This window comes from Rhinichthys klamathensis, unplaced genomic scaffold (genome assembly GCF_029890125.1).
Source record: "Rhinichthys klamathensis goyatoka isolate OS25496 unplaced genomic scaffold, OSU_Roscu_1.1 h1tg000109l_1, whole genome shotgun sequence".
Taxonomy (NCBI): domain Eukaryota; kingdom Metazoa; phylum Chordata; class Actinopteri; order Cypriniformes; family Leuciscidae; genus Rhinichthys; species Rhinichthys klamathensis.
The window spans coordinates 4,559,952-4,584,071 of NW_026606647.1; the positions used below are offsets into that span (position 1 = coordinate 4,559,952).

General features: G+C 36.7%; 1 protein-coding gene across 1 annotated transcript; it reads left to right on the forward strand.

Moving 5' to 3' along the window:
- The first annotated feature begins 11,581 nt into the window (after positions 1-11,581).
- LOC130087593 (cystathionine gamma-lyase-like) lies at positions 11,582-21,801 on the forward strand. The gene is made up of 9 exons (XM_056253990.1): positions 11,582-11,677; positions 12,852-12,986; positions 13,219-13,276; positions 13,363-13,440; positions 14,719-14,871; positions 15,627-15,748; positions 15,828-15,880; positions 16,445-16,583; positions 21,354-21,801. The coding sequence occupies exons 1-9, from the start codon at positions 11,663-11,665 to the stop codon at positions 21,366-21,368; spliced, it is 768 nt and encodes a 255-aa protein (XP_056109965.1). The 5' UTR covers positions 11,582-11,662; the 3' UTR covers positions 21,369-21,801.
- Positions 21,802-24,120: the final 2,319 nt, after the last annotated feature.

Sequence of the window (24,120 nt, forward strand, 5' to 3'; positions counted from 1 at the left end):
CACAAGGCATATACAGTATTCTGTATTAAATAAAAAAAGCCTCAATTATGTTATTTACTGACTCAAAGGTCCATTTAGCAAAATGTACACACAGGAAGCACAACACCATTAACTCCGAGTCATAAACTCTACATATTACTGTCCATTTAAGCTAGACAGCGCTTGCAAAATGTCATCCCTAATCTCTTCAAGGGTCAGGACTCAGAGGTGTAAACTTCATTCTATAATGTTTTTTTTAATAAGTAGCCTACTGTTTAATGTTCATACTGTTTAATATTTAATGCTCGTAGAGTTTGGGAGCAGTATGTGTACGTGTTACAGGCTAGTAATAGAATAAATTGTAACATGAGCAAAGCTGAAGTTGCACCTCTTGTGTGACCTAATGTTTTTTCCTTCATCAAGATTCATGTTTGATCTCGCCAGGCTCCTTTCATGCTCTGCCTTACAATTTTCACATAGCCAAAAGAAAATATATTGTTTGATTTGCATGACCAACTTCTAAACTATTTTGCAACTTTAAAAAATCCTCCTAATTTTTAAGCCTGACCTGGGATTATAAATAGCACAGTTTCATGAATATATGTTATTTCAAATATATGACTAGTAAGTGAACTTTTGAAGCAGACAACATTGTATGTTATTCTAAATGGACCAGTGTTAGCATGCCACTATGCTATAACAATCGGTTGTGGTCATAAAGATCATAAAAATTACATTTTGTTTGTATTTAGTACAGTCCTGAACAGATATTTACATATAGTCCACAAGACAAAATAATTGATTACACAAATGAACCAGTTCAAAAGTTTACATACGGTTGAGTCTTAATGTGTTGTTGGATGACCATCAACTGTTGTTATGTTTTGTGATAGTTGTTCTCCATCAGTTATCAGAAGAACTATAATAAAATACAGGGACTACACATTATTTGGTTTTCATTGTGTCATGCCACAGGCTGGTAAACATTCAAATGCATTAAGCAATGTACCTGTATAAAAAGTGGAAACTGAAATTTCAGTTCTAACCATCACATAGCCCAAAAACCTGCTTAAAAGCTTACCTTTGAGCAATTTGATTAAATTAAGGCTTTACTTTATGTGAGTCATGCTACAGGACAGACTAAATGTTGTGATAATGAATAGCCATTTCATTCTCAGAGAATTATTTTGCTTTCATACTTTAGTTTCTTTCAATACTTTTCACTTAATTGGGCAATAACAATCTCTTCCCATTCGTATAGGCGCTGGTAAAAAAGAATGAAAAGTGACTTTGGCCATGTATGCATCACATTAGAAATGTTATGGGTTTAATTACACATTTGATGATGACACATTTTGTTCCTCAGAGTGTCTTTGTGAAGATGTGGCAGTTCATATGCAGCTCTGGCCATGTAAGGTCATTCAGATAGATCAAGTGGAAAATTACTATGTTAACCTTTGAGCCATCCATTTGGTTTAAGAAAGCAGTTAGACATCCAGCAGTTATAATTATGGTTATGTAGGACAAAAGGTGATTTGATTTGTTAATGTTTGTTGTTGCTCATTTACACACATATGAGTAATGATTCTCTTTCCCTTAATCCTTTGTAATCCATTACCCTGTGCAGCTTTATTCATTCTAACCACCACAAAATACAGTTTTTATCTTGGACTTTGCCCAAGAAATCATACAAACCAGGGGCTTTGAATGCTGTTTTGTCTGCATGGTCAACGTTAATGCTAATCTTTTCTACTTGAACTTCTAGCAATAGTGTTGAAGGACATATCTGCCAAATCATGCTAAACTATATAAAGTACAAAGCAGAGTTCAGGCCATCTCAATTTGGAATGAACTTTGACCTCTATCTGGTGAGAGAAGTCTCTCTTTGAAAGCCCTAATAGGATATCATCCTCTCCTGCTGTGATGTAATTCGCCTTTGGCTAAGCCCCGCCCCCCTTAGTTACTGTTGCTACGTCCGACAAACAAACTTCATCTGGGCTCTGGTATCAACATGGCTTATGCTGTGACAGCTCTTCCTGCTGAAAACTTGATCAAACTTTTATAAAGCAGCAAATGTGTCTGATAGAAGTAGGCAAAAGGGGCTCCAATATACGTTCGAAGGCATACGTTCATGACATACAGGTGAAACGCAAGGAACAACAAGGCATCCAAAATAGAGGCAAAAGCATACCGGTCACAGTCAAAATATTAACCACCGCATATCCTTCTAATCGAGACGGAGGCTGGGACTAACAATATCTGTTCATGCAAAGCTGGGTAGATCTCTATTCACTTCTATAATCGTTATTACGAAGCAAACGGACTACGCGAGTATAACGTTGTATTTATTAGCAGCGTGTGCTAGACGACACTTGTCAGGATTTGACTTTGGTTTTGGGAAGGGAAAAAAACTGACACCCCCCTCCAACCTCTCTGGGAAACGCGTATCTGTGTTACAAATGCCCCAGGCACAACATTTAACCATATTTTTGATAAAGCTACGACAGTAATAGCCTGCCGAGACCAAAAATATGAGACGCCTGTGTTAAAGGCAATGGAGCGCTGTGAAAAAGTGTCGGACCACTGTGGGAGCTCGTTCTTGGCTGCGCTGTGATTGGTCAATCTACATTCTAGGGTGTGGCTTAGCCAAAGGCGAATTGCAAACCAACTCCACTCATTATCTTAACACTCAGTAATCAGAGGATGTCTTTAACAAATTTGTGGTGTTTCATGAATATGGCAATTCATGAATTGAGAATTTAAGCTCCAGTCATCTTGAAATGGCAGGCCTTTGTAAATATATTATTATTATTAAATAGGCTATACACTGGCGGTCAAAAGTTTGGAATAATTAAGATTTTTTAATGTTTTTGAAAAAAGTCTTAAATCAGACTTCATATATAATTATGCAGGAAATCTAAAGCATAAACATATAGGCTATCTGGGATTATTAGTAGAAATGTATTTGAATATAAATATTACAATACATCAAGCCCCTATTATATTGCACTACGTTGTATTAAAATCCAAGGTTTACCATGCATCATCTTGCTCGGAGCGACAGTATAAATGCCTAGAAATAAAGCTTGTCTTTAAATCCATATGCAGAACAGAAGCATGTAGGCCTAGGCTATATTATCTCCTGATGTCTTTTTGTTGACCAACATCCACTTCAGACTCTTGGAGATCTTGTAAACAACAACAACAACAACAACAAAAGCTAGTTCACACAGTTCAGCTCAAAATCTATGGCTTTTTTTCTTTTCCTTTTTTACTAGCACAACAGTTTGCATTTGAATTTGTGTTATTTGTAGGCTAGCATTGTTAAGCTAAATATTAATTTAAAAAGTCACAATCTTTACCTCTTCTATATTCTGTTAATAAAACCTCTGTTGAACCACAGTAGGCTATTGTACGAATACAAAAAAATGTATGTAACACAACTTATTACATAACCTCAGTCAGGGCTGGACTGGGACAAAAAATCAGCCCTGGACACTTCATCCAGACCGGCCCACTATGCATGTAAACACACGCGCACACGCGCACACACACACACACACACACACACACACACGTCTACGTGCATTAATCTGCATGTAAAATACTGATTAGAATTTATTTACTATCAAAACCAAGAAAAAACTATTAAAATAATAAACAAAGAAAATGCAAATGATTTTATCAGGCTTTATTGTAAATAACGAAAGGTCTTAATTTATATGCTGCTTATTATTCTAATAGAAATATTAATGCTTAGGGTATACTATATTAACTATATAAACTATATTTCATGAGGTGCAACATCACTGCCAGGACCTACAGAAGAAGCCTAGTAAACAGTTCACTTTTCTCTGCAACTTTGTCAATGATCACATCAGAGTCAAGAGAGAAAAGGATGTCCCTCTCCGTTGCCATCAACATAAAAGCTTCCAAGTGCTCCTGTGACAGCTTGCTTCTGAGTCTGGTTTTAATGAACTTAAGCGTTGAAAATGTGCGTTCACAGGCAACCTGAGTGATTGACAGGGTGAGCAGGAACTTGTATGCCAGACCTAGGAGGTGGTAGGCATTTGACATCAGATTGAACCTCCCGAGAATCTGGTAGCAACAAAGTGGACATTCATTACATGAGGAACACTCCTTGCATCGGATTTCAACCCCCTCATCTTCGGTCTTGTCTTCCAATGTTTTGACCTTGTACTCATCGAGTGGATACATTTTCAACTTTTCCCACTGCAGAACAAAACTTCTAAATTCACATAGTAAATTCTCAGCAGTTGCTTCACTGTCAAACCTCAACAGACATTTGCTGAGCTCTTGGAACATTAATGGTGGAAAAGAGGATGTCTTTAACTGAATGAAGTTCCTGGGGTCTAGAAATGCAAGGTCAGCATAGAGTGTTCCATGACCCAGAAACCTCCTGTGTAATGTCTCAGTAGCTGTGTCCATGATCTGATTATGGACTGTGACTTCATAAACCTTTTCTGGATTTGTGACAGTTTCAGCATGAGGAATCTCTCCAGCCCTGGTTGTCTTCTTCCTCCTCCTTTTTGATGGCAATGCAGACTCAACTTCCAGCTCTATCTCTTTGTCTTGCTCCTGCAATTTTTCATTTGCCCACAGAACAAATTTCCCTGCAGCTGCATTGACTGAGGAAAAGTCTCTTGACATGCTTTTCAGGCTTTCATGTGTTGCCATTACCATTCTGTGGGCAGACAAAATATCCATCCCTTGTGTTTGGAGGTATTTGGACAGTGGTGATGTCTGCTCAAATATCCTGAGGAAGGTTTGTGCTGTCAGTATCATCTCATACTTAAGCAGAGCCTCAACAAATCCTCGTGCTTGAACGCGAGCAGTTGTTTTCATGGTCATATCCTCTTGTATTGCCGTCAATGCAAGGATGACATCCACATAGAGACAATTATCTGGATTTGCAAATGATCCAAACACTTTCCTGAGAGCATTATCTTTGGCCCCCCACCTTGTCTCGCCAATTGGTGAGAGTCGCCTCTGGTGCTTGCCCTGGCTCTCTCTTTCCCACACATTCATCCTTTTGTATGACTCGCGAAAGAACACAGCAATATCATTGAGAACTGCAAACAGTGAACCACTTTCTATTACTGTTTGGGTTGTGTCAGCCAGAACTAGGTTCAGTACATGTGCATAACACCAAACATGCACTTGATTTGGTGCCACTTTGGACATCCGAGTAGAAAAGCCTTTGTATTGGCCTTGCATATTAGACGCACCATCTGTAGCATGTCCGATGCACTTGCTCAGATCCAAATTGAGCTTCTCAGCAAGCTCTGAAACAAGACTGACAAAATATTGTCCAGTCGATTCCTTACACTTGACAATGCTGATAATCCTTTCGTGAATTTTGTCTGTAACATATCGTACAACAACAGAACACTGGTCTTGTGAGGTGATGTCTTGTGTGGTGTCAATCTGAAGTGAGAACATTTCAGCATTCTTTATGTCTCTCACAATGGTCTCCTGGATAAGCTGCTGAATGGTGTTAATGACAGAATTAATGGTTCTTGCAGACAGTAACGAAACCAGGGAACCTCTGCCTTTTGCCCCAGTTTGATGAATCTTCTTGGATTTTTCAATACATTCCTTTAAATGCTCTTTTAGACAGATGTCATACTTGCTTAACAGGACTATAACCTCCAAGAAGTTACCATGATCAATATTGAAGTCATCAAGCATGTATGCAGCCTCATTCTCTGACCTATAGCTAAGGCCTCTTTTGCCAATCATCTTTACAACATCAACTACACGCTCCAGTACTTGTCGTTTCTTTCGGATTTGTCTCCTGTGTGAGGACAACTGACTTCCACTAAGTAAGTCTTTCACATCAGATTTAGAGGCATTTAAAAAGTATGCTTCTGCACAAGTTTTGTGAGCCATGCTCTTTTCATGTTCCTCTAAGCGCTGATGCACATGTTTCCAGTCTGTCATACCACTTATGAAGGGAGATTTGTCAGTTGACTTGGCAAATGCTAAGCAGACAGAGCAATGTAATGCATGACGTTCTGGTCGGTAAGTAAGCCACCTTCTATTAGTGCCATCCTTGCAACAGAACACTTTTTGCACTACTGGATTACTTGATGTTTGTTGAGGATGATACTCAAAAAAGGTCTTTAAGCTTTCATGGTGGGGACGAATGTAGTAATCAATTTGTTCCTTAGTGTTTTCACTTTCCTCTACTGTGTATGTTCTTACTTCTCCGCTCTCTCCTATTCTTCCATGTACTCTATCCTCTACTCCATCATGTGTTCTTTCTTTTCCTCTCTTCTCTCTCCTGTCTACTCTCATCTCCTCTCTCTTCTTCACATTCCTCTCCTGCCTCATGCCCTCTCTCCTCTCCACTCTCCTCGAATGCGGACACACTGGCCCTAGCCTGAATAAACACAGATGATGTCACAAATGCACAAAAATAGACACAATATGTTCTAAACACTGCACCAAAATAAATTTGACGGTGTTTCATGTTCTTTCCCAGGGCTAAAAGGCTCAAATTTAAGTTTATAATGGCAAATAATGTAAGTATTGTATTGTTTCTTTAAATTAAAAGAGTATGCAGTAAAGAAAAAAGACCCATGCACCACTTTTCAGAATAATTACAAATAGAACATTTTAGGACCTGAAAAAAGCTAGTTGTGGAGCTGACTGGGGTTCTTGAAGAGGTTTTTAAGCTCATTCTATTATTTATGTATATATTATTTATGTATATATTATTATTGTTTTTTATATTAATTTACACAAATTACCTTGGACCTGTTGGCTGCTGATAGTAGTATTAAGACCACTGTTCTACAGTAAACGTGATTTATAAAGACCACTGATCTACAATAAAATAAAAGAGTAATTAAGACAAATAACATTGTGTAGTGATTTATTTTAAAAATTTCTTAACATAATCAAAGGCCTTTAAAAATCAATGAAGTAGACATGGTTTATATATTCAAATGCAGAGCTCAATGCTAGGGTTCAAAATTTTACTTGCTCTGCCAAAAATAAATAAACAAAACAAAAAATAGCTATTGTTTTCTTTGTAAATAAGCTGCAATCTCATTTCACAATTCCAATTTCAATAGCCTACCACAATAGACACTATAGACTAACTATTAAATTCAAACATTACTGAAGACAAGTGAACAGTCACTAATAAAATAAGAAAAAAATGATCATAAATAGCACCGGTTTCAGGTACAGATATTGCATAATCAAATGTAAAATACTTTACTTAACATGTCATATCATATATATATATATATATATCAATCCTTTTTAAAGCTGTTAGTCAAGAGCAGTGAGTTATTTATCTTTGTCTTTTGTTCACATTAATGACACAGAGTCACAGACAGTAGGTATAAGGCTTCTGCCTGGCACTTTCAGGGATTTTTTTCTCAATTGATTACAAATTGAAATATATATATATATGTATGTATATATATATATATATATATATATATATATATATATATATATATATATATAATGCAGTTTTCATTGTAATAACAATTATTTAATGACACAAGTGAAAATATAATAAATATGTAATATACTGCACATATTTAGCAAAATACTCCTTTCTATGGCTATTTTTCAAGTCAACTACGTGCTATGGTCATTAAATGGCGTTCCTGAGGTAAATGTAACGTTCTGTGACATAATTGTTCTCCTGCTGTTTTATTGATCTCTTTCCGTGGTTGAAAAGCACTGATTGATCGATATTATTTATGAGGCATATATACCGTTCGGTAAGTACTGTATCTTTAAATAAAAAGTAACAGATGATTTGTTTACTTGAACTGAGGCGCTAAAGCGATCTGTCACGTCATATTTTCTAGCGCCAAAACGGTATTGTCTGAATTTCGTAATAAAATGGACAGAACCTGAGAGCTGAGAATTTTAAATGTCATTTATATAGATCAGTGAGTGGAGGCCTATTACAGCTGGAATATCGTAACATTTTTTAAACAAAACAATGCAGAAGGCTACGTGTATCATTAAATGTCTCACCTCAGCAGTCAGGCCCGCCCTGCTGACATCTTCACTTAAGTCTTTTGCTGGCCTTCCAGCAAATAATTCATTTATTTTAACACATTTGGTGGCATCTGCCTCAAGTGCTTGTCGTTTTTTCTCTCTCAACTTCTCGGCCCCTCCTTTACGTTTAGAGATGTTATGCTTTAACATATTGAATTTCGTTGCACATCATCACATCGCTGCAGTTGTAAAGCGGCCGCTTCAAGTCTAGAACTTGAACTTGATTCTGATTGGCCAATGTTCAGTGAACACGTCACGTGTGCTCATCACACAGACCTGTCAGTCTCGCAGCTCGCATCAGCTTCTTGCGGCGTCACGAGAGAGACACATAAGCCCGGATTTGGACTATACAACAATATACTTACGAATATATTTACGATTAATAATGATTTAAAAACAAAATACATAACGCACCGGCCCAACCAGACCGCGGCCCACCGGGAATCTCCCGGTAGTCCCGATGGCCAGTACATGCCTGCTATCGAGTGAGTGTGATGAGAGCTGTTTTCAAATGGATGTGATGTGAAATGAACAATTGCAGGACTTTTACTGTGGAGAAAAATATGTTTTTTTTTTCTTTTTAAATAATGAATTTATATGTAAATATATAAACTAATGCCACGGCTAACTACATTAATAACTCAGCTTTTGATTTAAAGGGGTTAATCTGCTGAAAATCCTGGTTTGCTGGTTTTAGATGGTCTGGTTTGCTGGCTGGTTTAGAGGGGCATTGCATTGGGCACATATTTTTCCATACGCGAAGACTAACAAACTTAGGCCGGCTTAAAGGAGAACTCCGGTCAATTTTAACATTGAGCTCATTTTTGTACATTTGGAGTGCTGTCAGTACAGACAAAAACCGGTGTTGCCTACACCGTGTTATCCTCTTTTTAAAATTCGCACCCTGTTGACTTCAATGGGGCAAGTTCTAAACCTGCTTTTAGCCTCTTAACAACCTTAATGTGTCATTACAAGTGCACAGCCATGTGAGGGGTGTTATTAAAAGAGTGACCACGGTCAATCTGACTGCAGTAGATGTAAAAGATATTAATAAAAATGATGTTAATTCAGCCAGCTCACATACCTGTATTTACTTCCTGTTTTCGTTCGAAGTCCACAGTAGTCGATTGTCGAGTTCGCGCGCGCGATCATTAGTTATATTACGGTACTGATCCACTTTTGCGACACGACTGAAGCGTGGTGTCGCACGCCTCTCCACATTTGTAAGTTGATGGGCGTTCCTCAAGTTTACCGCTATGGGCGTGGTTTTGACCCAGCGGCCAGTCTAGAACAAAGGCCCCTCGAGAGACTACTTCTATTGGATAGACGCGTCGCGTTTGGCGGATTCATTTGCATAAAGCTGGGCATCGGCCAGCTTTTTGACTCGCAGCATTTTTCCAAATGAAGCGCCGCCTTCCCGGGATGCTTTGCGGGCGCGTTAAAGTCGCGTGACGTCACCCATAGGAATAAAGTGGAGTGCGACGCGACTGAAGTGCCGCACGGACAAGTGGATCAGTACCGTAAGTAACCAATGATCGCGCGCGCGAACTCGAACCCCATTGAAGTCAACAGGGTGCGAATTTTAAAAAGAGGATAACACGGTGTAGGCAACACCGTTTTTTTGTCGTTTTTGTCTGTACTGACAGCACTCCAAATGTACAAAAAAAAATGAGCTCAATGTTAAAATTGACCGGAGTTCTCCTTTAAGTTTTTGGGTAACACTTTAGAATACAGTTCCTTCGTTAATGAATAACTACACAAGAACCAATGAGTAACACAATATTAACAATCTAGTAACTATTATTAACTAACAAGAAACTCTGATTAACGAACTAGTAAGTAATAGCGCACAGATGGAAGTGGTACTTCACTATTAACTAATCAATACTACTATTTTTAATGCTTCGCAGAGAACTACTGAAAAAGTTTCATAATTCATGCAAAACTAATCAATAACCAATGCGGTTCTACATTTTATTGGCTTTTCATTAGTAACTACTGTAAGAATCATGGTAACAAACTAGTAATGACTCAAATGTTACTACATACTTCTATTGGAATTACTAATTATTTGGATCCTTATTCTAAAGTGAAGATCATGGGAACTAACTAGTAATGACTCAAGTGTTACATGATCTAGTCATGATTTGTGCAACCAAACACAAAAGTAATTTCAGTAATTTTGAGATTTTTGGTGAACTTTTAAACTTTTAGAAAATTTCTTTAGAAGTATGTATAGTAACACTTTTGTCATTACTTTAGTCATTACTAACTAGTTCCCATGATCTTCACTTTAGAATACGGATCCAAATAATTAGTAATTCCCATAGAAGTATGTAGTAACACTTGAGTCATTACTAGTTTGTTACCATGATTCTTACAGTAGTTACTAATGAAAAGCCAATAAAGTGTAGAACTGCATTGGTTATTGATTAGTTTTGCATGAATTATGAAACTTTTCAGTAGTCCTCTGGGAAGCATTAAAAAATAGTAGTTATTGAATAGTTATTAGTGAAGTACCACTTCCATCTGTGCACTATCACTTACTAGTTCGTTAATCAGAGTTTCTTGTTAGTTAATAGTAGTTACTAGATTGTTAATAAACTTTTTCAGTAGTTCTGTGGGATTGGGAAGCATTAAAAAATAGTAGTTATTAGTGAAGTACCACTTTCATCTGTGCGCTTTTAGGCTACTTACTAGTTCGTTAATCAGTTTCTTGTTAGTTAATAATAGTTACTAGATTGTTATTATTGTGTTACTCATTGGTTCTTGTGTAGTTATTCATTAACGAAGGAACCGTATTCTAAAGTGTTACCAGTTTTTGTTTTCAGCAGGGTAAACAAAAGATATAGAACTTGTCGGCTTTACTTTGTTGGAAGATCATAACCTTAAGCCAGGCCTATTTGTGTAAAAACTGGATAGTTAAATTAACTTGACATTAAACAACACAAGGTTGAGGTCAAATACTTAATTATTATGCTCAATTGCTCCTCTGAAAAAAAAAAATTAAATAGCTGGTTGAAGATGATCTTAGCTGATTCGAACTGGCCTCCCAGCCCCAAACCCCTCTAGAACCAGTCACCAGATAATGATATTTAGGATACCTTTTCAGAATGGTAGATACAGATTACATCAGGAAATCTGCTGCAAGTTGATTGAATATTCAAACACACGAGTCATGAGAACAGCCAGGTCAGGTTTGCTTGTGACACCGCAAACTAACAGTACCAACTGTACCTTTGACAGTTTTTGTGTATCTTAAATTTAAATTTTCTTTATTGCTCACTCACAGATTTGACACTTTATTTGCACAATTCAAATCAATTTTCTATAGTATTTTGAATTCAACACTTTTTTTCCCTCTAATGTTTTATCTGCCAGGGTTTTGAGTACAGCAGGTGTAGAAATCCCACAAGAAACTGTCTTGAGAAAGCAGTTGCTGCTTTGGATTGTGCACAATACTGTGAGTGCATCACCAACACAAAATCATTTCATATTATCTACAAATGATATTGCCATAAACCTAAAGCTCTGACTTTCCTAACAGGTCTCGCTCTTGCCTCTGGATCTGCTGCGACTTTTACCATTACACATCTTTTTAAGCCCGGAGATGGAATTATATGCATGAATGATGTTTATGGAGGTGAGTTACTGCTCCTAATAATGCATAGAACAATTTATTATTAAATAAATTGTTTAATAAATTAATAAATTATTATAATTGATAGAAAAGAGAGTAAAATACTGATATATAGCTGAGAGAGACACTGAGACCATCACGTTTCCCCCCCCCCAGGAACTAACCAATATTTCCGAAAAATAGCTGCGGAATATGGCATTGACGTCACTTTTGTTGACCTCACGAAGCTAGACGAGCTAAAAGCAGCGTTGAAACCGAATACAAAGGTATACCTGGCAGAGACAACAGGGTTTTTGAAAAGAATGTAATCAGTTTTTGAGATATTCCTTTTGTTTTTTGGCAGTAAATAGCTCTGCCAAAATTACTGTGAGTAAGGGTGGATGGAGAAATATTTGCTCACAGGATTAAACCTGACAGCATACAGTATATGTTAAAGGGTTAGTTCACCCAAAAATGAAAATTCTGTAATTAATTACTCCCCCTCATATCGTTCCACACCCAGAAGACCTTTGTTCATCTTCAGAACACAAATAAAGATATTTTTGATGAAATCCGTGAGCTTTCCGTCCCTCCATTGGGAGCAACGCAATTTACACATTCAAGGTCCAGAACGATAGGAAAGACATCATTAAAGTAATCAAGTAATGTGACTCCAGTGGTTTAACCTCAATTTTATGAAGTGACGCAAGAGCTTTGTTTGCACAAAAAAAACACAATTTACCACTTATTTACTTAAATATTGACCTGCTATCCAGTAGGGGGAGCACCATGACGCATGCGTGTTGTTAACTCATCAGTAGTTGTTTGTTGAATGTGCTTTGGATAATATTATTTTGTAAATGTAGAGGTAAATTATGTTTTTTTGGTGGAAACAAAGCACTTCGCGTCACTTCATAAAATTAAAATGAAACCACTGGAGTCACATGGATTACTTGAATGATGTCTCTGTGATTGTGTAAATTGCATTGCTCCCAATGGAGGGACTGAAAGCTCTCGGATTTCATCAAAAATATTTTCATTTGTGTTCCGAAGATGAACAAAGGTCTTACGGGTGTGAATGGAACGACATGAGGGTGAGAAATGAATGACAGGATTTTCATTTTTGGGTGAACTTTAATTTGCTCTGGGAATTACAACCTGAAATAAAATTGGGTAATAAATATTCCCGTTTCTACAGATGCTATGGATTGAAACGCCCACAAACCCTACTATGAAGGTCGTGGACATTCAGGGCTGTTCAGATATTGTCCATGAGCACAACAAGGACACAATTGTTGTTGTGGACAACACTTTCATGTCAGCCTACTTTCAGGTATAACTTACACATTTATTTTCTCAGCTGATGTTCTTTTAATGACTTAGAGTAGATAACTAGGGATATGAAAGACAATTTAAAAAGTGAGTTAACTGTTAAAAGTACATTTTATTAAGCATATGATAGCATATAATACTTGTTTAAAAAGAAATTCAGTGCAAGGCTTTCCATTAGACAGAAACTAGGTATTTATTTAATTATTTCACAATTGTTCTTATTACTGGAACAGCGCCCTCTTGCACTTGGAGCAGACATCTGCATGTACTCTGCAACAAAATACATGAATGGTAAAATCAAATAGAAAATAGATATAAACCTTTTATACAATTGTAAATTTGCTTTATCAAAGTTAAAATGATCTATATAATTCCAGGACACACTGATGTTGTCATGGGGTTGATTTCTCTCAACCGTGCGGACGTCTATGAACGCCTGAGGTTTTTTCAGAGTGGTAAGGCTCTACTTAAACTGTAACTTTTAAAGTATGATAACATCCTTATTTTGAGCAAACAGCTCTTCTCTTTATGACATGGCCTTGTGACTCAAGATCAAAATGGCTGTAGTGTATTAGTGTATTTCACAAGCAGTTTATATATTTAATAAGAGAAGTGTATTACCCTTTGAAATAAGGAACCAAAGACAGTTAAAGGGATAGTTCCCCCCAAAATGAAAATTCTGTCAGTAATTACTCACCCTCATGTTGTTCCAACCCCGTAAGACTTTTGTTCATCTTCGGAACAATATTTTTGATTAAAATCGTTAAAATAGTCCGAGTGACTACGGTACAGTGGCTCAATCTTAAGTTTATCAAGCGACGAGAATACTTTTTGTGCGCAAAAAACAAACAAAAATAACGACTTTATTCAACTATTCATTTCCTTCTCTGTGGGCCTCGAGATAGTTCACGTAGTGTAACTGCACAGCGCCACTGGTTGTACGTCACACGTAGGCTCACTATTGGCCAACGCTGATCATGTGTGTGATGCGTGTGAGCCAGCTCTCAGATTTAATCAAAAATATCTTAATTTGTGTTCCGAAGATGAACGAAAGTCTTACGGGGTTGGAACAACATGAGAGTGAGTAATTACTGACAGAATTTTCATTTTGGGGTGAACTATCCCTTTAAAGGTTCAGTTCAGTGTTATAATGTACATCAATATAGAGGAGATGTTGTGTTTTAATATGCTAGAGAGAGACACCGAGTGTAATCTTCAAATTTAATTTTACGAACAAGGAATTCTGCAAGAATTAAGTTTATTTATCTACCCTATTGGGGGTTTTTTGTAAGGGAAAAGACAAATGCCTTTCATTCACTTGAAAGGAAAGTTACTTGTCTTCAGGTGAAGGTAATAACCTGATTTAGTATCTTTTGTTATTACCTGTAGTCTCATTGCTAAGCAGTTATGTCAAATGTAATTTATTCAAATGTCCTTGGCACTCCCTCTTGATTTCGAAGTGCATAGCTCAGAGAAAGTGTCAGGAAAATCTTCCTTGTCTTATCCCTGAATGTATAATTTGAGCAAACTGTAATTTTATCAACTTCACCTCACACCTCCCAACTGTTACAGTCCTGATGTGATGATTAATGTTGTGCTTTATGTAAGGCACTTATAGGAATAAATTACCTTGCATATTCGTCCTTGACTGTAACACTGAAAATGAGCTTGAGTCATTTGCATAGCAGAAGTAGAAGTTTATTTTCATCTCTGTTCTCCTATCTTCAATTCAGAGCTTGGGGCCGTTCCCTCTCCATTTGACTGTTATATGTGCAACCGGGGTCTGAAGACACTGCACCTGAGAATGAAGCAGCACTTTAAGAACGGACTGGCAGCGGCACAGTTTCTAGAGGCCGACCCAAGAGTGGACAGAGTCATCTTCCCAGGTGTCTGTGTTATTATCCTCACATAACATAGAAGTGTGTGTTGGGTGAAAATGACATATGTTGGTGATTGCTCAAGTAACCCGTCTGAAAATAAGATTTCAAATGAATGCAATGGTAAATGTTTGGTTGAGTCGATAATAATACTGCATGAGTGTGATATTGTGAATTTATATACACTACCCACAAATTTTAGGGTTGATGTTTAATGTATATGAAAGAAGTCTCTTTTGATCACAAAGGCTGCATTTTTTTTAAAATCAAAAATAATGTAATTTAAAAAATATATATATTATTAAACATTATGATGATTTCAAATTTTAATATATTTTAAAAATTAATTTATTGCTGTGATGGCAGGGTTCACAGCCTTTTCTCCAGGCTTCAGTGTTACATGATACTTCAGAAATCATTCAAATATGCTGATTTAGTGCCCAATAAACATTTCTTATTATCACAGTTGAAAACAGTTTTGCTACTAAAATATTTTTATGGAAACTGTGATAATTTTTTTCCAAGATTCTATGAATAAAACATTTTTTGTATTTTTTGTAACAATGTAAAAGTCTTTACTCTCACTTTTAATTAGTTTAATGTGTCCTTAAAAATCTTACTGATCTCAAACTTTTGAATAGTATTGTAGGGACCTCATTGGCATTATACCTGTGGCCAACCTTGAACTTTATTGTTTAAATGAACTGATATTGAGGGATTCCAGTCAGATTTAATTGACTCTCTGTCATCTTATTCTACTCCAGGTCTTCCATCTCACCCTCAGCACGAGCTGACAAAGAGACAGTGCACAGGCTGTCCTGGGATGATCACTTTCTACATTAAAGGAAAACTGGAGCACGCCTCAACTTTCCTCAGCAATCTGAAGGTGCGTTTAAACTACATATTGTTTAAAAATCTTTCCATCCTACATTTTTAAAGAATCTATGTGGTATTTTACATTTCAGTTGTTTGCGCTTGCTGAAAGTCTTGGTGGTTATGAGAGTCTAGCAGAGCACCCGTAAGTACTGAGAACACTATCCAAATCCACTGACTGTTCTGAGGGAAGATTTGATTTAAATTCAGAGCATAATCACTTTATTTTTTATTTTTTTATGAAACAAGTATGCCTGGTTGTAATAAATGTTTAAGCCCTAAAAAAATTGCTCAAGTGGGCTTTTGGATTTTGGATGGCCACAAGGAGGCGCAAGCACTGTAATGTTGTACTTAAAGGAAATTGCAGAAACAACACTTTTGTTGTCTGAGCCTTTTGTGTCATTGTAGAACATTATTCAGCAAGAACTAATAGAACATTTTTTAGGCTATTATAGTCAGCCTTCAATATAAAAACAAAGTTAAGGTTAATTGCCAGGTGGCTTTTGAAACATCGTGGATTAATTATTCTTATGGCTGACAAGTAATTCACTAGAATGCAAGTGATAACGTCACTGAATTATCTAGTTACATCTTATTTGATATCGCACCTGCACCAATGTTACTATGATTTATACTGGAGAAAAAAAAACTTGTTTTGAGGGGACATTTCATTCACCTCCATTTCCCATAGTGCACTTTTCTTTTCCAGAGCGATTATGACTCATGCTTCAGTGCCTGAGAGTGAGAGGAAAGAGCTGGGAATCAGTGATACACTCATTCGTCTGTCGGTGGGCCTGGAGGATGAGGAAGATATTATTGCAGACCTAGACCAAGCCCTCGGTGCTGCAGTGAGTGTTTCACAACCCATTTGTGTACACATACTTATCTGACTATATATAATTATATACATATATTAATTAATAATAAAACAGTATCCACAAAAATGTTATGCAATAAAAATGACTATTATTGGAAGACTGGAGTAATGATGCTGAAAATTCACCTTTACCATCACAGTCCTAAATTACACAATTAAAATATATTAAATAGAAAGCAGTTAATTTAAATGGTAAAATCTCAAACTATTACAGTATTATTCATCAAATAAATGCAGCCTTGGTCAGCATAGGAGAATTCTTTCTAAAAATGTAAATGAAAAATGTATAAAAAATATAGTCTAAACAAACACTTTCAGTCTTACTGGTCCCAAATAGATATACAGATGGCCAGTGCATTATGTGTATATGATACTGATTAAAGGCATTATATGTAATCATGTGCATTTCTCTTTGTAGAGCTTCTTTTTCTGACCAAAGGTTCTTTAATGCGTTTAATGGTGCACCCTTATATAAATTGATTTTATTCCCTGAAATATGGCTTTTTTTTAAGCGTGTGTCAACACCGAGATCATTTCAGCCTATAAAGTTCAGTGAGCCATCTCTGAGAGCACAGGCCATTTCCCCTCTCTCTAAAGTGCACAGAAAAATAAGGTTCCGGGAAATAAAGACAAATCAGCTCAGGTCAGAGTCTGAGAATTATTCCCATAGAAACGTATATTTGTGAGGAGAAAGCCAGGAGTTTGTGAGCTGTGCGGTGGCTTTGCTCTGTGCAGTCTCTCGGGAAGTCTGTTCGGTCTGTTGGACGCAGTCTTTAAGCGTGATATCGCAGTGTTGCAGATGTGTGAGCGGATGCTTATTAGAGAGCAAAGGTGCAGCAGTATAGGTTGATCAGATTTGTACACAGGTACACCATGCACCCCATTATTGTGAAGGTATTTTCTTCTGTCAGAAATTCAATGCCAGCCCTGCAGTCCATATCTGATCCCTTTAGATGTGCTTTGCTGCACATCTTAAGAGAATGGAAATGAAATCATGACTTGTATCCAATTGATATCCAAAATCCCACTGAGCTTATACAAAAGGAGCTTTTGTGATTTGCGGTGTGTTTTGATTTGATGACTTGTTCTGAGGAGGTGAATGCCATTAGGTCCTGGCACACAGTTTTCCTCTGAGAGTTATAGATCTTCAGTCTCCTCCATTCTATCTGAAAACCGTAGGTTAATTATCTGCCATTTTGTGAGGTTAAAAAAAAGGACTAAATATGCTAATATATTGAACCACTGTCTGCGAGGAGCCTTAAATTGCTGTCTCTGTGACCAGGTGCTGTTTCAACCAGTTGGCAGAGACTGTGGGGCTCTCCGTATGATTGACTATTAGCATACAGTTAGGATTGACGGTATGGTTCCGTTCTGGGCGAGAACTCCCTGCGCATCCGTGCAGCCTAGCATGGATAAGAGCAGGGAGAGCAGCAATAACCCCCCATAAGGCAAACAGAACAAAACCAACATGAATGTATGCAGATATCATTAATTCAAGATTTTAAAGTACGACATAATTCGAGAATTTATTCTGATTCAAGGGGAATCAGAATGCCAAATCCTGACTGGCCGAGAGGAGGAGCTGGGGATGGAGGAGGGTAATGAGCTCCTGAGAAACACGATAGCTGTTGATAATACTGAAGGAGCTTATATATGTATACAGTGATAGGCGTCGTATTCCTATAAGTATATATATATATAAGTAGATAATATATATATATACTGATCAGCCACAACATTAAAACCACTGACAGGTAAAGTGAATAATATTCAGTTATATCAGTTATACCTTCCTGCAAAGTTCAGCTCCAACCCTGATCAAACACATCTGAACCAGCTAATTAAGATCTTCAGGAACACTTGATAATTACAATTTAGAGTTGCGTTGAATCTGGACTCTGCAATTAGTTAGATCTCCAGGAACTGGATTGGGCACCCCTGGATTATATCATTATTAGTCAGAAAGTGAACAGTCAGTTCTTGAATTTCATTTGTTGGAAGCAGGAAAAATGGGTAAGCAAAAAGATCTGAGTGACTTTGACAAGGGCCAAATAATGATGGCTATACAACTGGGTCAGAGCATTTCCAAAACGGCATGACTTTGGAGTGTTCCTGGTATACAGTGGTTAGTACCTACCAAAAGTGGTCCAAGGAAGCACAAACAGTGAACCGGCGTCAGGGTCAAGGGTGCCCAAGGCTCATTGATGCATGTGGGGAGTGAAGGTTAGCCCGTCTGGTCCGATCACACAGGAGAGCTACTGTAGCTCAATTTGCTGAAAAACGTAATTCTGCCCATAGGAAGTTATCAGGAAATACAGTCTATTGCAGTTTGTTGCATGGTCATGTGTAGCCGCCCCCAGTCAGAGTGCCCATGATGACCCCTGTCCACCACCAAAAGTGCCTACAATGGGCACATGAGCGTCAGATCTGGACCATGGAGCAATGAAAGATGGTTGCCTCTGATGAATCATCTTTTAGATCAGGTGGATGGCTGGGTGCATGTGTGTCGTTTACCTGGGAAAGAGGTGGCAGCAGGATGCACTATGGGAAGAAGACAGGCCGACAGAGGCAGTGCTGGGCATTCATGTGGTAAACGTATACCACCTACGTAAAGATTGTTGCAGACCAACAATTCCAATCCATGGAAGCCTCACCTTGCATGACTTAAAGGATCTGCTGTTTATTCAGAGGTCTTGTGGAGTCCATGCCTCGACGTATCAGAGTTGCTTTGCATAAGGGGGAACCTACAAGAGATTAGGCAGATGGTTTTAATGTTGTGCCTGATCAGTGCATATATGAGCCAAAACATTGACCAGTCACAGGTGAAGCGAATGTCGTTGATCATCTCCTAACAAAGACACACGTTAAGGTCTTGGTAGATTAGATGGTAAGCAAACAACGTGTTGGATGCAGGAGAAATGGGCAGGAGTTTGAGTGACTTTGACAAGGGCCAAATTGTTATGGCAAGGTGACTGGGTCAGAGTATCTCTGAAAGGCTTGTGGGTTGTTCCCGGTCAGCAGTGGTAAGAATTTTCCAACAGTCTTCCGAGGAGGGACAAACCACAAACAGGTTTTCACAAAAAGATTTCTATTTCAAATACATTCTGTTCTTTTGAACTTTCTATTCATCATCAACATTGATAATAATGATAGAAATGTTTTTCCTAAGCACCAAACCAGCATATTAGAATGATATCGGAAGGATCGTGTGACACTGAAGACTATAATATTTTAGATTTGCTATCACATGAATAAAATACATTTTTTAAAATATTAAAATAGATAAGTTGTTTGAACCTCTTAAGTGTCACCGGCCCACCGGTGGGCCCAAATCCATTACATTTTTAAAACAGTAATACTAAACCTAAACTAATTCTTGACAAACTCATTTGAAAGCTTACAATCTCTAGTTTACATATTTGGTGATTGATTTTCAAAATAAATTACAGAGGAGCCGTAATTGATCAATTTTCAACAAGAATGATTTCATACTCCTAAGGCGTGTTTAGACCTTTATTTTGAAAAAGTGATGAACATGAAAAATCATGAAAGAAGGGTAGAAACCTCAGTTTGTTTTCATGCCAAGAGTTCAAAAGATAGCATCCATTCAATTATTTTAGGAAAAAAGGTCTGAATTTTTTTTAAATATAAAGATAAAAATTATAGATTCACCTTTGTCATGTCGCAGCAAGCTATAACGCACATACTTGTTCTTTTTATGTGTTTCTTAGAGGTTAAATTCATATCAAAATCTGCCAAACTTCTCATATTACTTCTGAATAGGATGTCTACTTCATAAACTGTATGAAAATTGTGGAAATAATGGTTCATATCACTCAAAACACATATGGAAATGGAGGCGCCCTTATATGGGCAGTAATGAAGTCTGGTTGTCATCTATTGAAAAAGTTTGGTACTGCGCCCAAACAAAATCTTACTGAAAGCAAATTTTTTGAGATATCAACCTAAAATTTGAAACACAACTTGTTCAGATTTTTGGCTTTGATTTTTTTTGCTGTTTTAGAGTCGCCCAGGTTTTGAAAATATATATTTTATATAAAATATGAATAATTAAATTTTTTACATTGTACTTTTTCATAAACTCAAACTTCTATAACTTTTTTTCTGTTTCACTTTCTTAATTTCACTTCTACAAAAATCTGCCAAATGTCTTCTTTAAAACGAGTACAATCTTACGTCTATATTTCAAAGCATTCTTGAATTACAACCATTTAAGTTCGAAATGTGCATTTTCATGTATATTCAAAAAAAGGGGGGGTGACACTGGTTAAGTTCTGTCAATTATTTATAAAAGTAATTGTGTGCACATCCCACCTTCTGGCTGGTGCAGGACAAAAGGAACTTACTAAAGTGAAAAAAATATAATGTCCGCAACACTGCTTTAAACTTTTTGCCTGAAGAAGACCCAGCAGGGTCGAAACGTTGCCTTTATATTAAATATGGGAGTTTAAAGCAATGTTGCGGACATTACATTTTTCACAATATTAGCCTATTGTTTTTACTGTACTTTTGGTCAAATAAATGCAGCATTGCTGAGCATTAGAGTCTTCTTCAGAAACAAAAAACCTTACCAAACCAAAACTTTTAAATAGTAGTGTACATATATAAACCCTATGTATAAAACCATATACTATATTCAATTTCCTGTTAAAACCTAGATATTTTACTGTTCAATATTCAATAAATCTAATGTCATGCAAACTGTTTTTTTTTAAAACAGCATCCAAAAAAGTAAGAGACTGATCAAGATCAGTCAGGAACAGCCGTGATGCCACATGTGGACGAGACAAGGACACTTTTTTTTGCCACATTTATCAATTACTTTATGCTTGACAGTTATGCTTGAAAAACATTAATTGCCATCTTTTCATTCAAAGTACTGGAGATTTGCTGCTTTTGTCTTTCCACTTTTTGTAATTATAGTTTGATGAGGTAGTGGGGCTAAACAAAACAGAAACCCTCTGAGTTTTCAAGTAATGTACAAGCACACAATCAGTCTTTATTTTCTGCTTCAAAGATGCAAAGCCACCTCATAATGTCTTTCATTGATCAGTTTAGTATTTTAAATACTAGATATTGACTAGATGCCTAAGTGTTTTTAATCCTAAAGGGATCACATCCGATCTTTGTCTGTGCTGCCAGACCCATTAAAAGCCATTTGTAGTCTCTCCCTGTCTGTTTTGTCTTGTTCCTGAACGTCTTTGATGGTTATACACCATAAGCAATCACTTTGAAGTCAACAAGCTCCACACATGTAATTGGAAGATAAATATTAAAAGACATATCTAATGAGCCGATCTAACAAATACATCAATAATGCTGCAAGGACAGCTTGAACTGAGAAGTAATTATTTCTCTGCAGTATTTATCAGGCTTAAATTTATTTCTACGATGGGGATGACGTGATGCTTACATTACTAGTCCTGACAAGGCTAATTTGTTGTCTCTTAATTTTCTGAGCAATGCAAGATTTTTTTTTTTGGGGTGCTGAAAGAAACTGAATAATGAAGAAAATATATTATGTGAAAAATATGTAATCAGGATGTCAATTTAGCTATTTATATGCCCAATTTTACTGATAAATGACTTTCAGTGGGAGTCAGTTAATGCATAAAACTGTCAGAAAGTATTAAATGCCTTTTTGTTTGTTTGTTTTGTTCAATGCCTGTTTTCCACCATCTCGCCACAAGGCCAACACTATATCAAATAAAAAAAGCACCTCAATTATGTTATTTACTGACTCAAAGGTCCATTTAGCAAAATGTACACACAGGAAGCACAACACCATTAACTCCGAGTCATAAACTCTACATATTACTGTCCATTTAAGCTAGACAGCGCTTGCAAAATGTCATCCCTAATCTCTTCAAGGGTCAGGACTCAGAGGTGTAAACTTCATTCTATAATGTTTTTTTTAATAAGTAGCCTACTGTTTAATGTTCATACTGTTTAATATTTAATGCTCGTAGAGTTTGGGAGCAGTATGTGTACGTGTTACAGGCTAGTAATAGAATAAATTGTAACATGAGCAAAGCTGAAGTTGCACCTCTTGTGTGACCTAATGTTTTTTCCTTCATCAAGATTCATGTTTGATCTCGCCAGGCTCCTTTCATGCTCTGCTTTACAATTTTCACATAGCCAAAAGAGAAGATATTGATTTGCACACACAAGCCTATTTCAAAGATGATGGATGATTGACATTTCCATTAACATAAAATGCTAAATATTGGTTGCACGACCAACTTTTAAACTATTTTGCAACTACTTTGCAACATATTCACAGTAGGTTTGTGGCGACAGCGAATCATCCTAATTCTTCTCCTGACCTAAGATTATATAATTAGCTATTCCCACAGTTTCATATATGTAATTTCAGAACTATGACTAACAAGTGAGTGAACTGTTTAAGCAGACAACATCATATGTTAGTCTAAATGGACCAGTGTTAGCTGCTACTTTTAGCCACTATGCTAGTAACAATCGTTTGTGGTCATAAATTTATTATAAAGATCATAAAAATTAAATTTTGTTTGTATTTAGTACAGTCCTGAACAGATGTTTACATATAGTCCAGTCCACAAGACAAAATAATATCTGATTTTACACAAATGAACCAGTTCAAAAGTTTACATACGCTTCATTCTTAATACTATATATTTGTTTTAGTCCATTGTAAACTGCCTACAGTCTTTAAGTCAGCATGAAATAGAAATTCACCCTATTTTCATCTATTTTCTAAATGCATCTTATTGATTTTGTGAACCATTCATCCATCATCCATATGTAAAATTTTTGACCTGGTAATTTTTAATCAAAATGTCATAACTCAGTCTTCCCCTTTCTTACAATTAACCATAAGCTCGCATTCAGATCTGCCTTCATCCAATTGATCTGATTCTGATCGAAAAAAGTCCCCACCCTGCATTTTTTATTTTTCACAATATAGATGAATAGATCGGTTCTGCAAATTATTTGAGAACATATGACCACAATTTTACATGCTGTGCCACTGGCTGGTAAACATTCAAATGCTTTATACTGTATATGCAATGTACCTGTATAATAAGTTGAATCTGAAATTTTATTTACACATTATACCATCACAGAGCCAAAAACCTGATTAAAAGCTTACCTTTGAGCAATTTGATAAAATGAAGGCTTTACTTTATATGAGTCATGCTATTACTGGACAGACTAAATGTTGTGATAATGAATAGCCATTTCATCCCTAGAGAATTATTGTGCCAGTTTTATATTTTGATTTACAACGTTCCTTTCAATAGTTTTCATTTTTCACTTAATTGGGCAATAACAACCTCTTCCCATTGTATAGGCGCAGGTACAAAATAATGAAAAGTGACTTTGGCCAGTATTATGCATCACATTAAAATGTTAGGTGTAATTACTGGATGATGACACATTTGGTTCCTCAGAGTGTCTTTGTGAAGATGTGCCAGTTCATATGCAGCTCTGGCCATGTAAGGTCA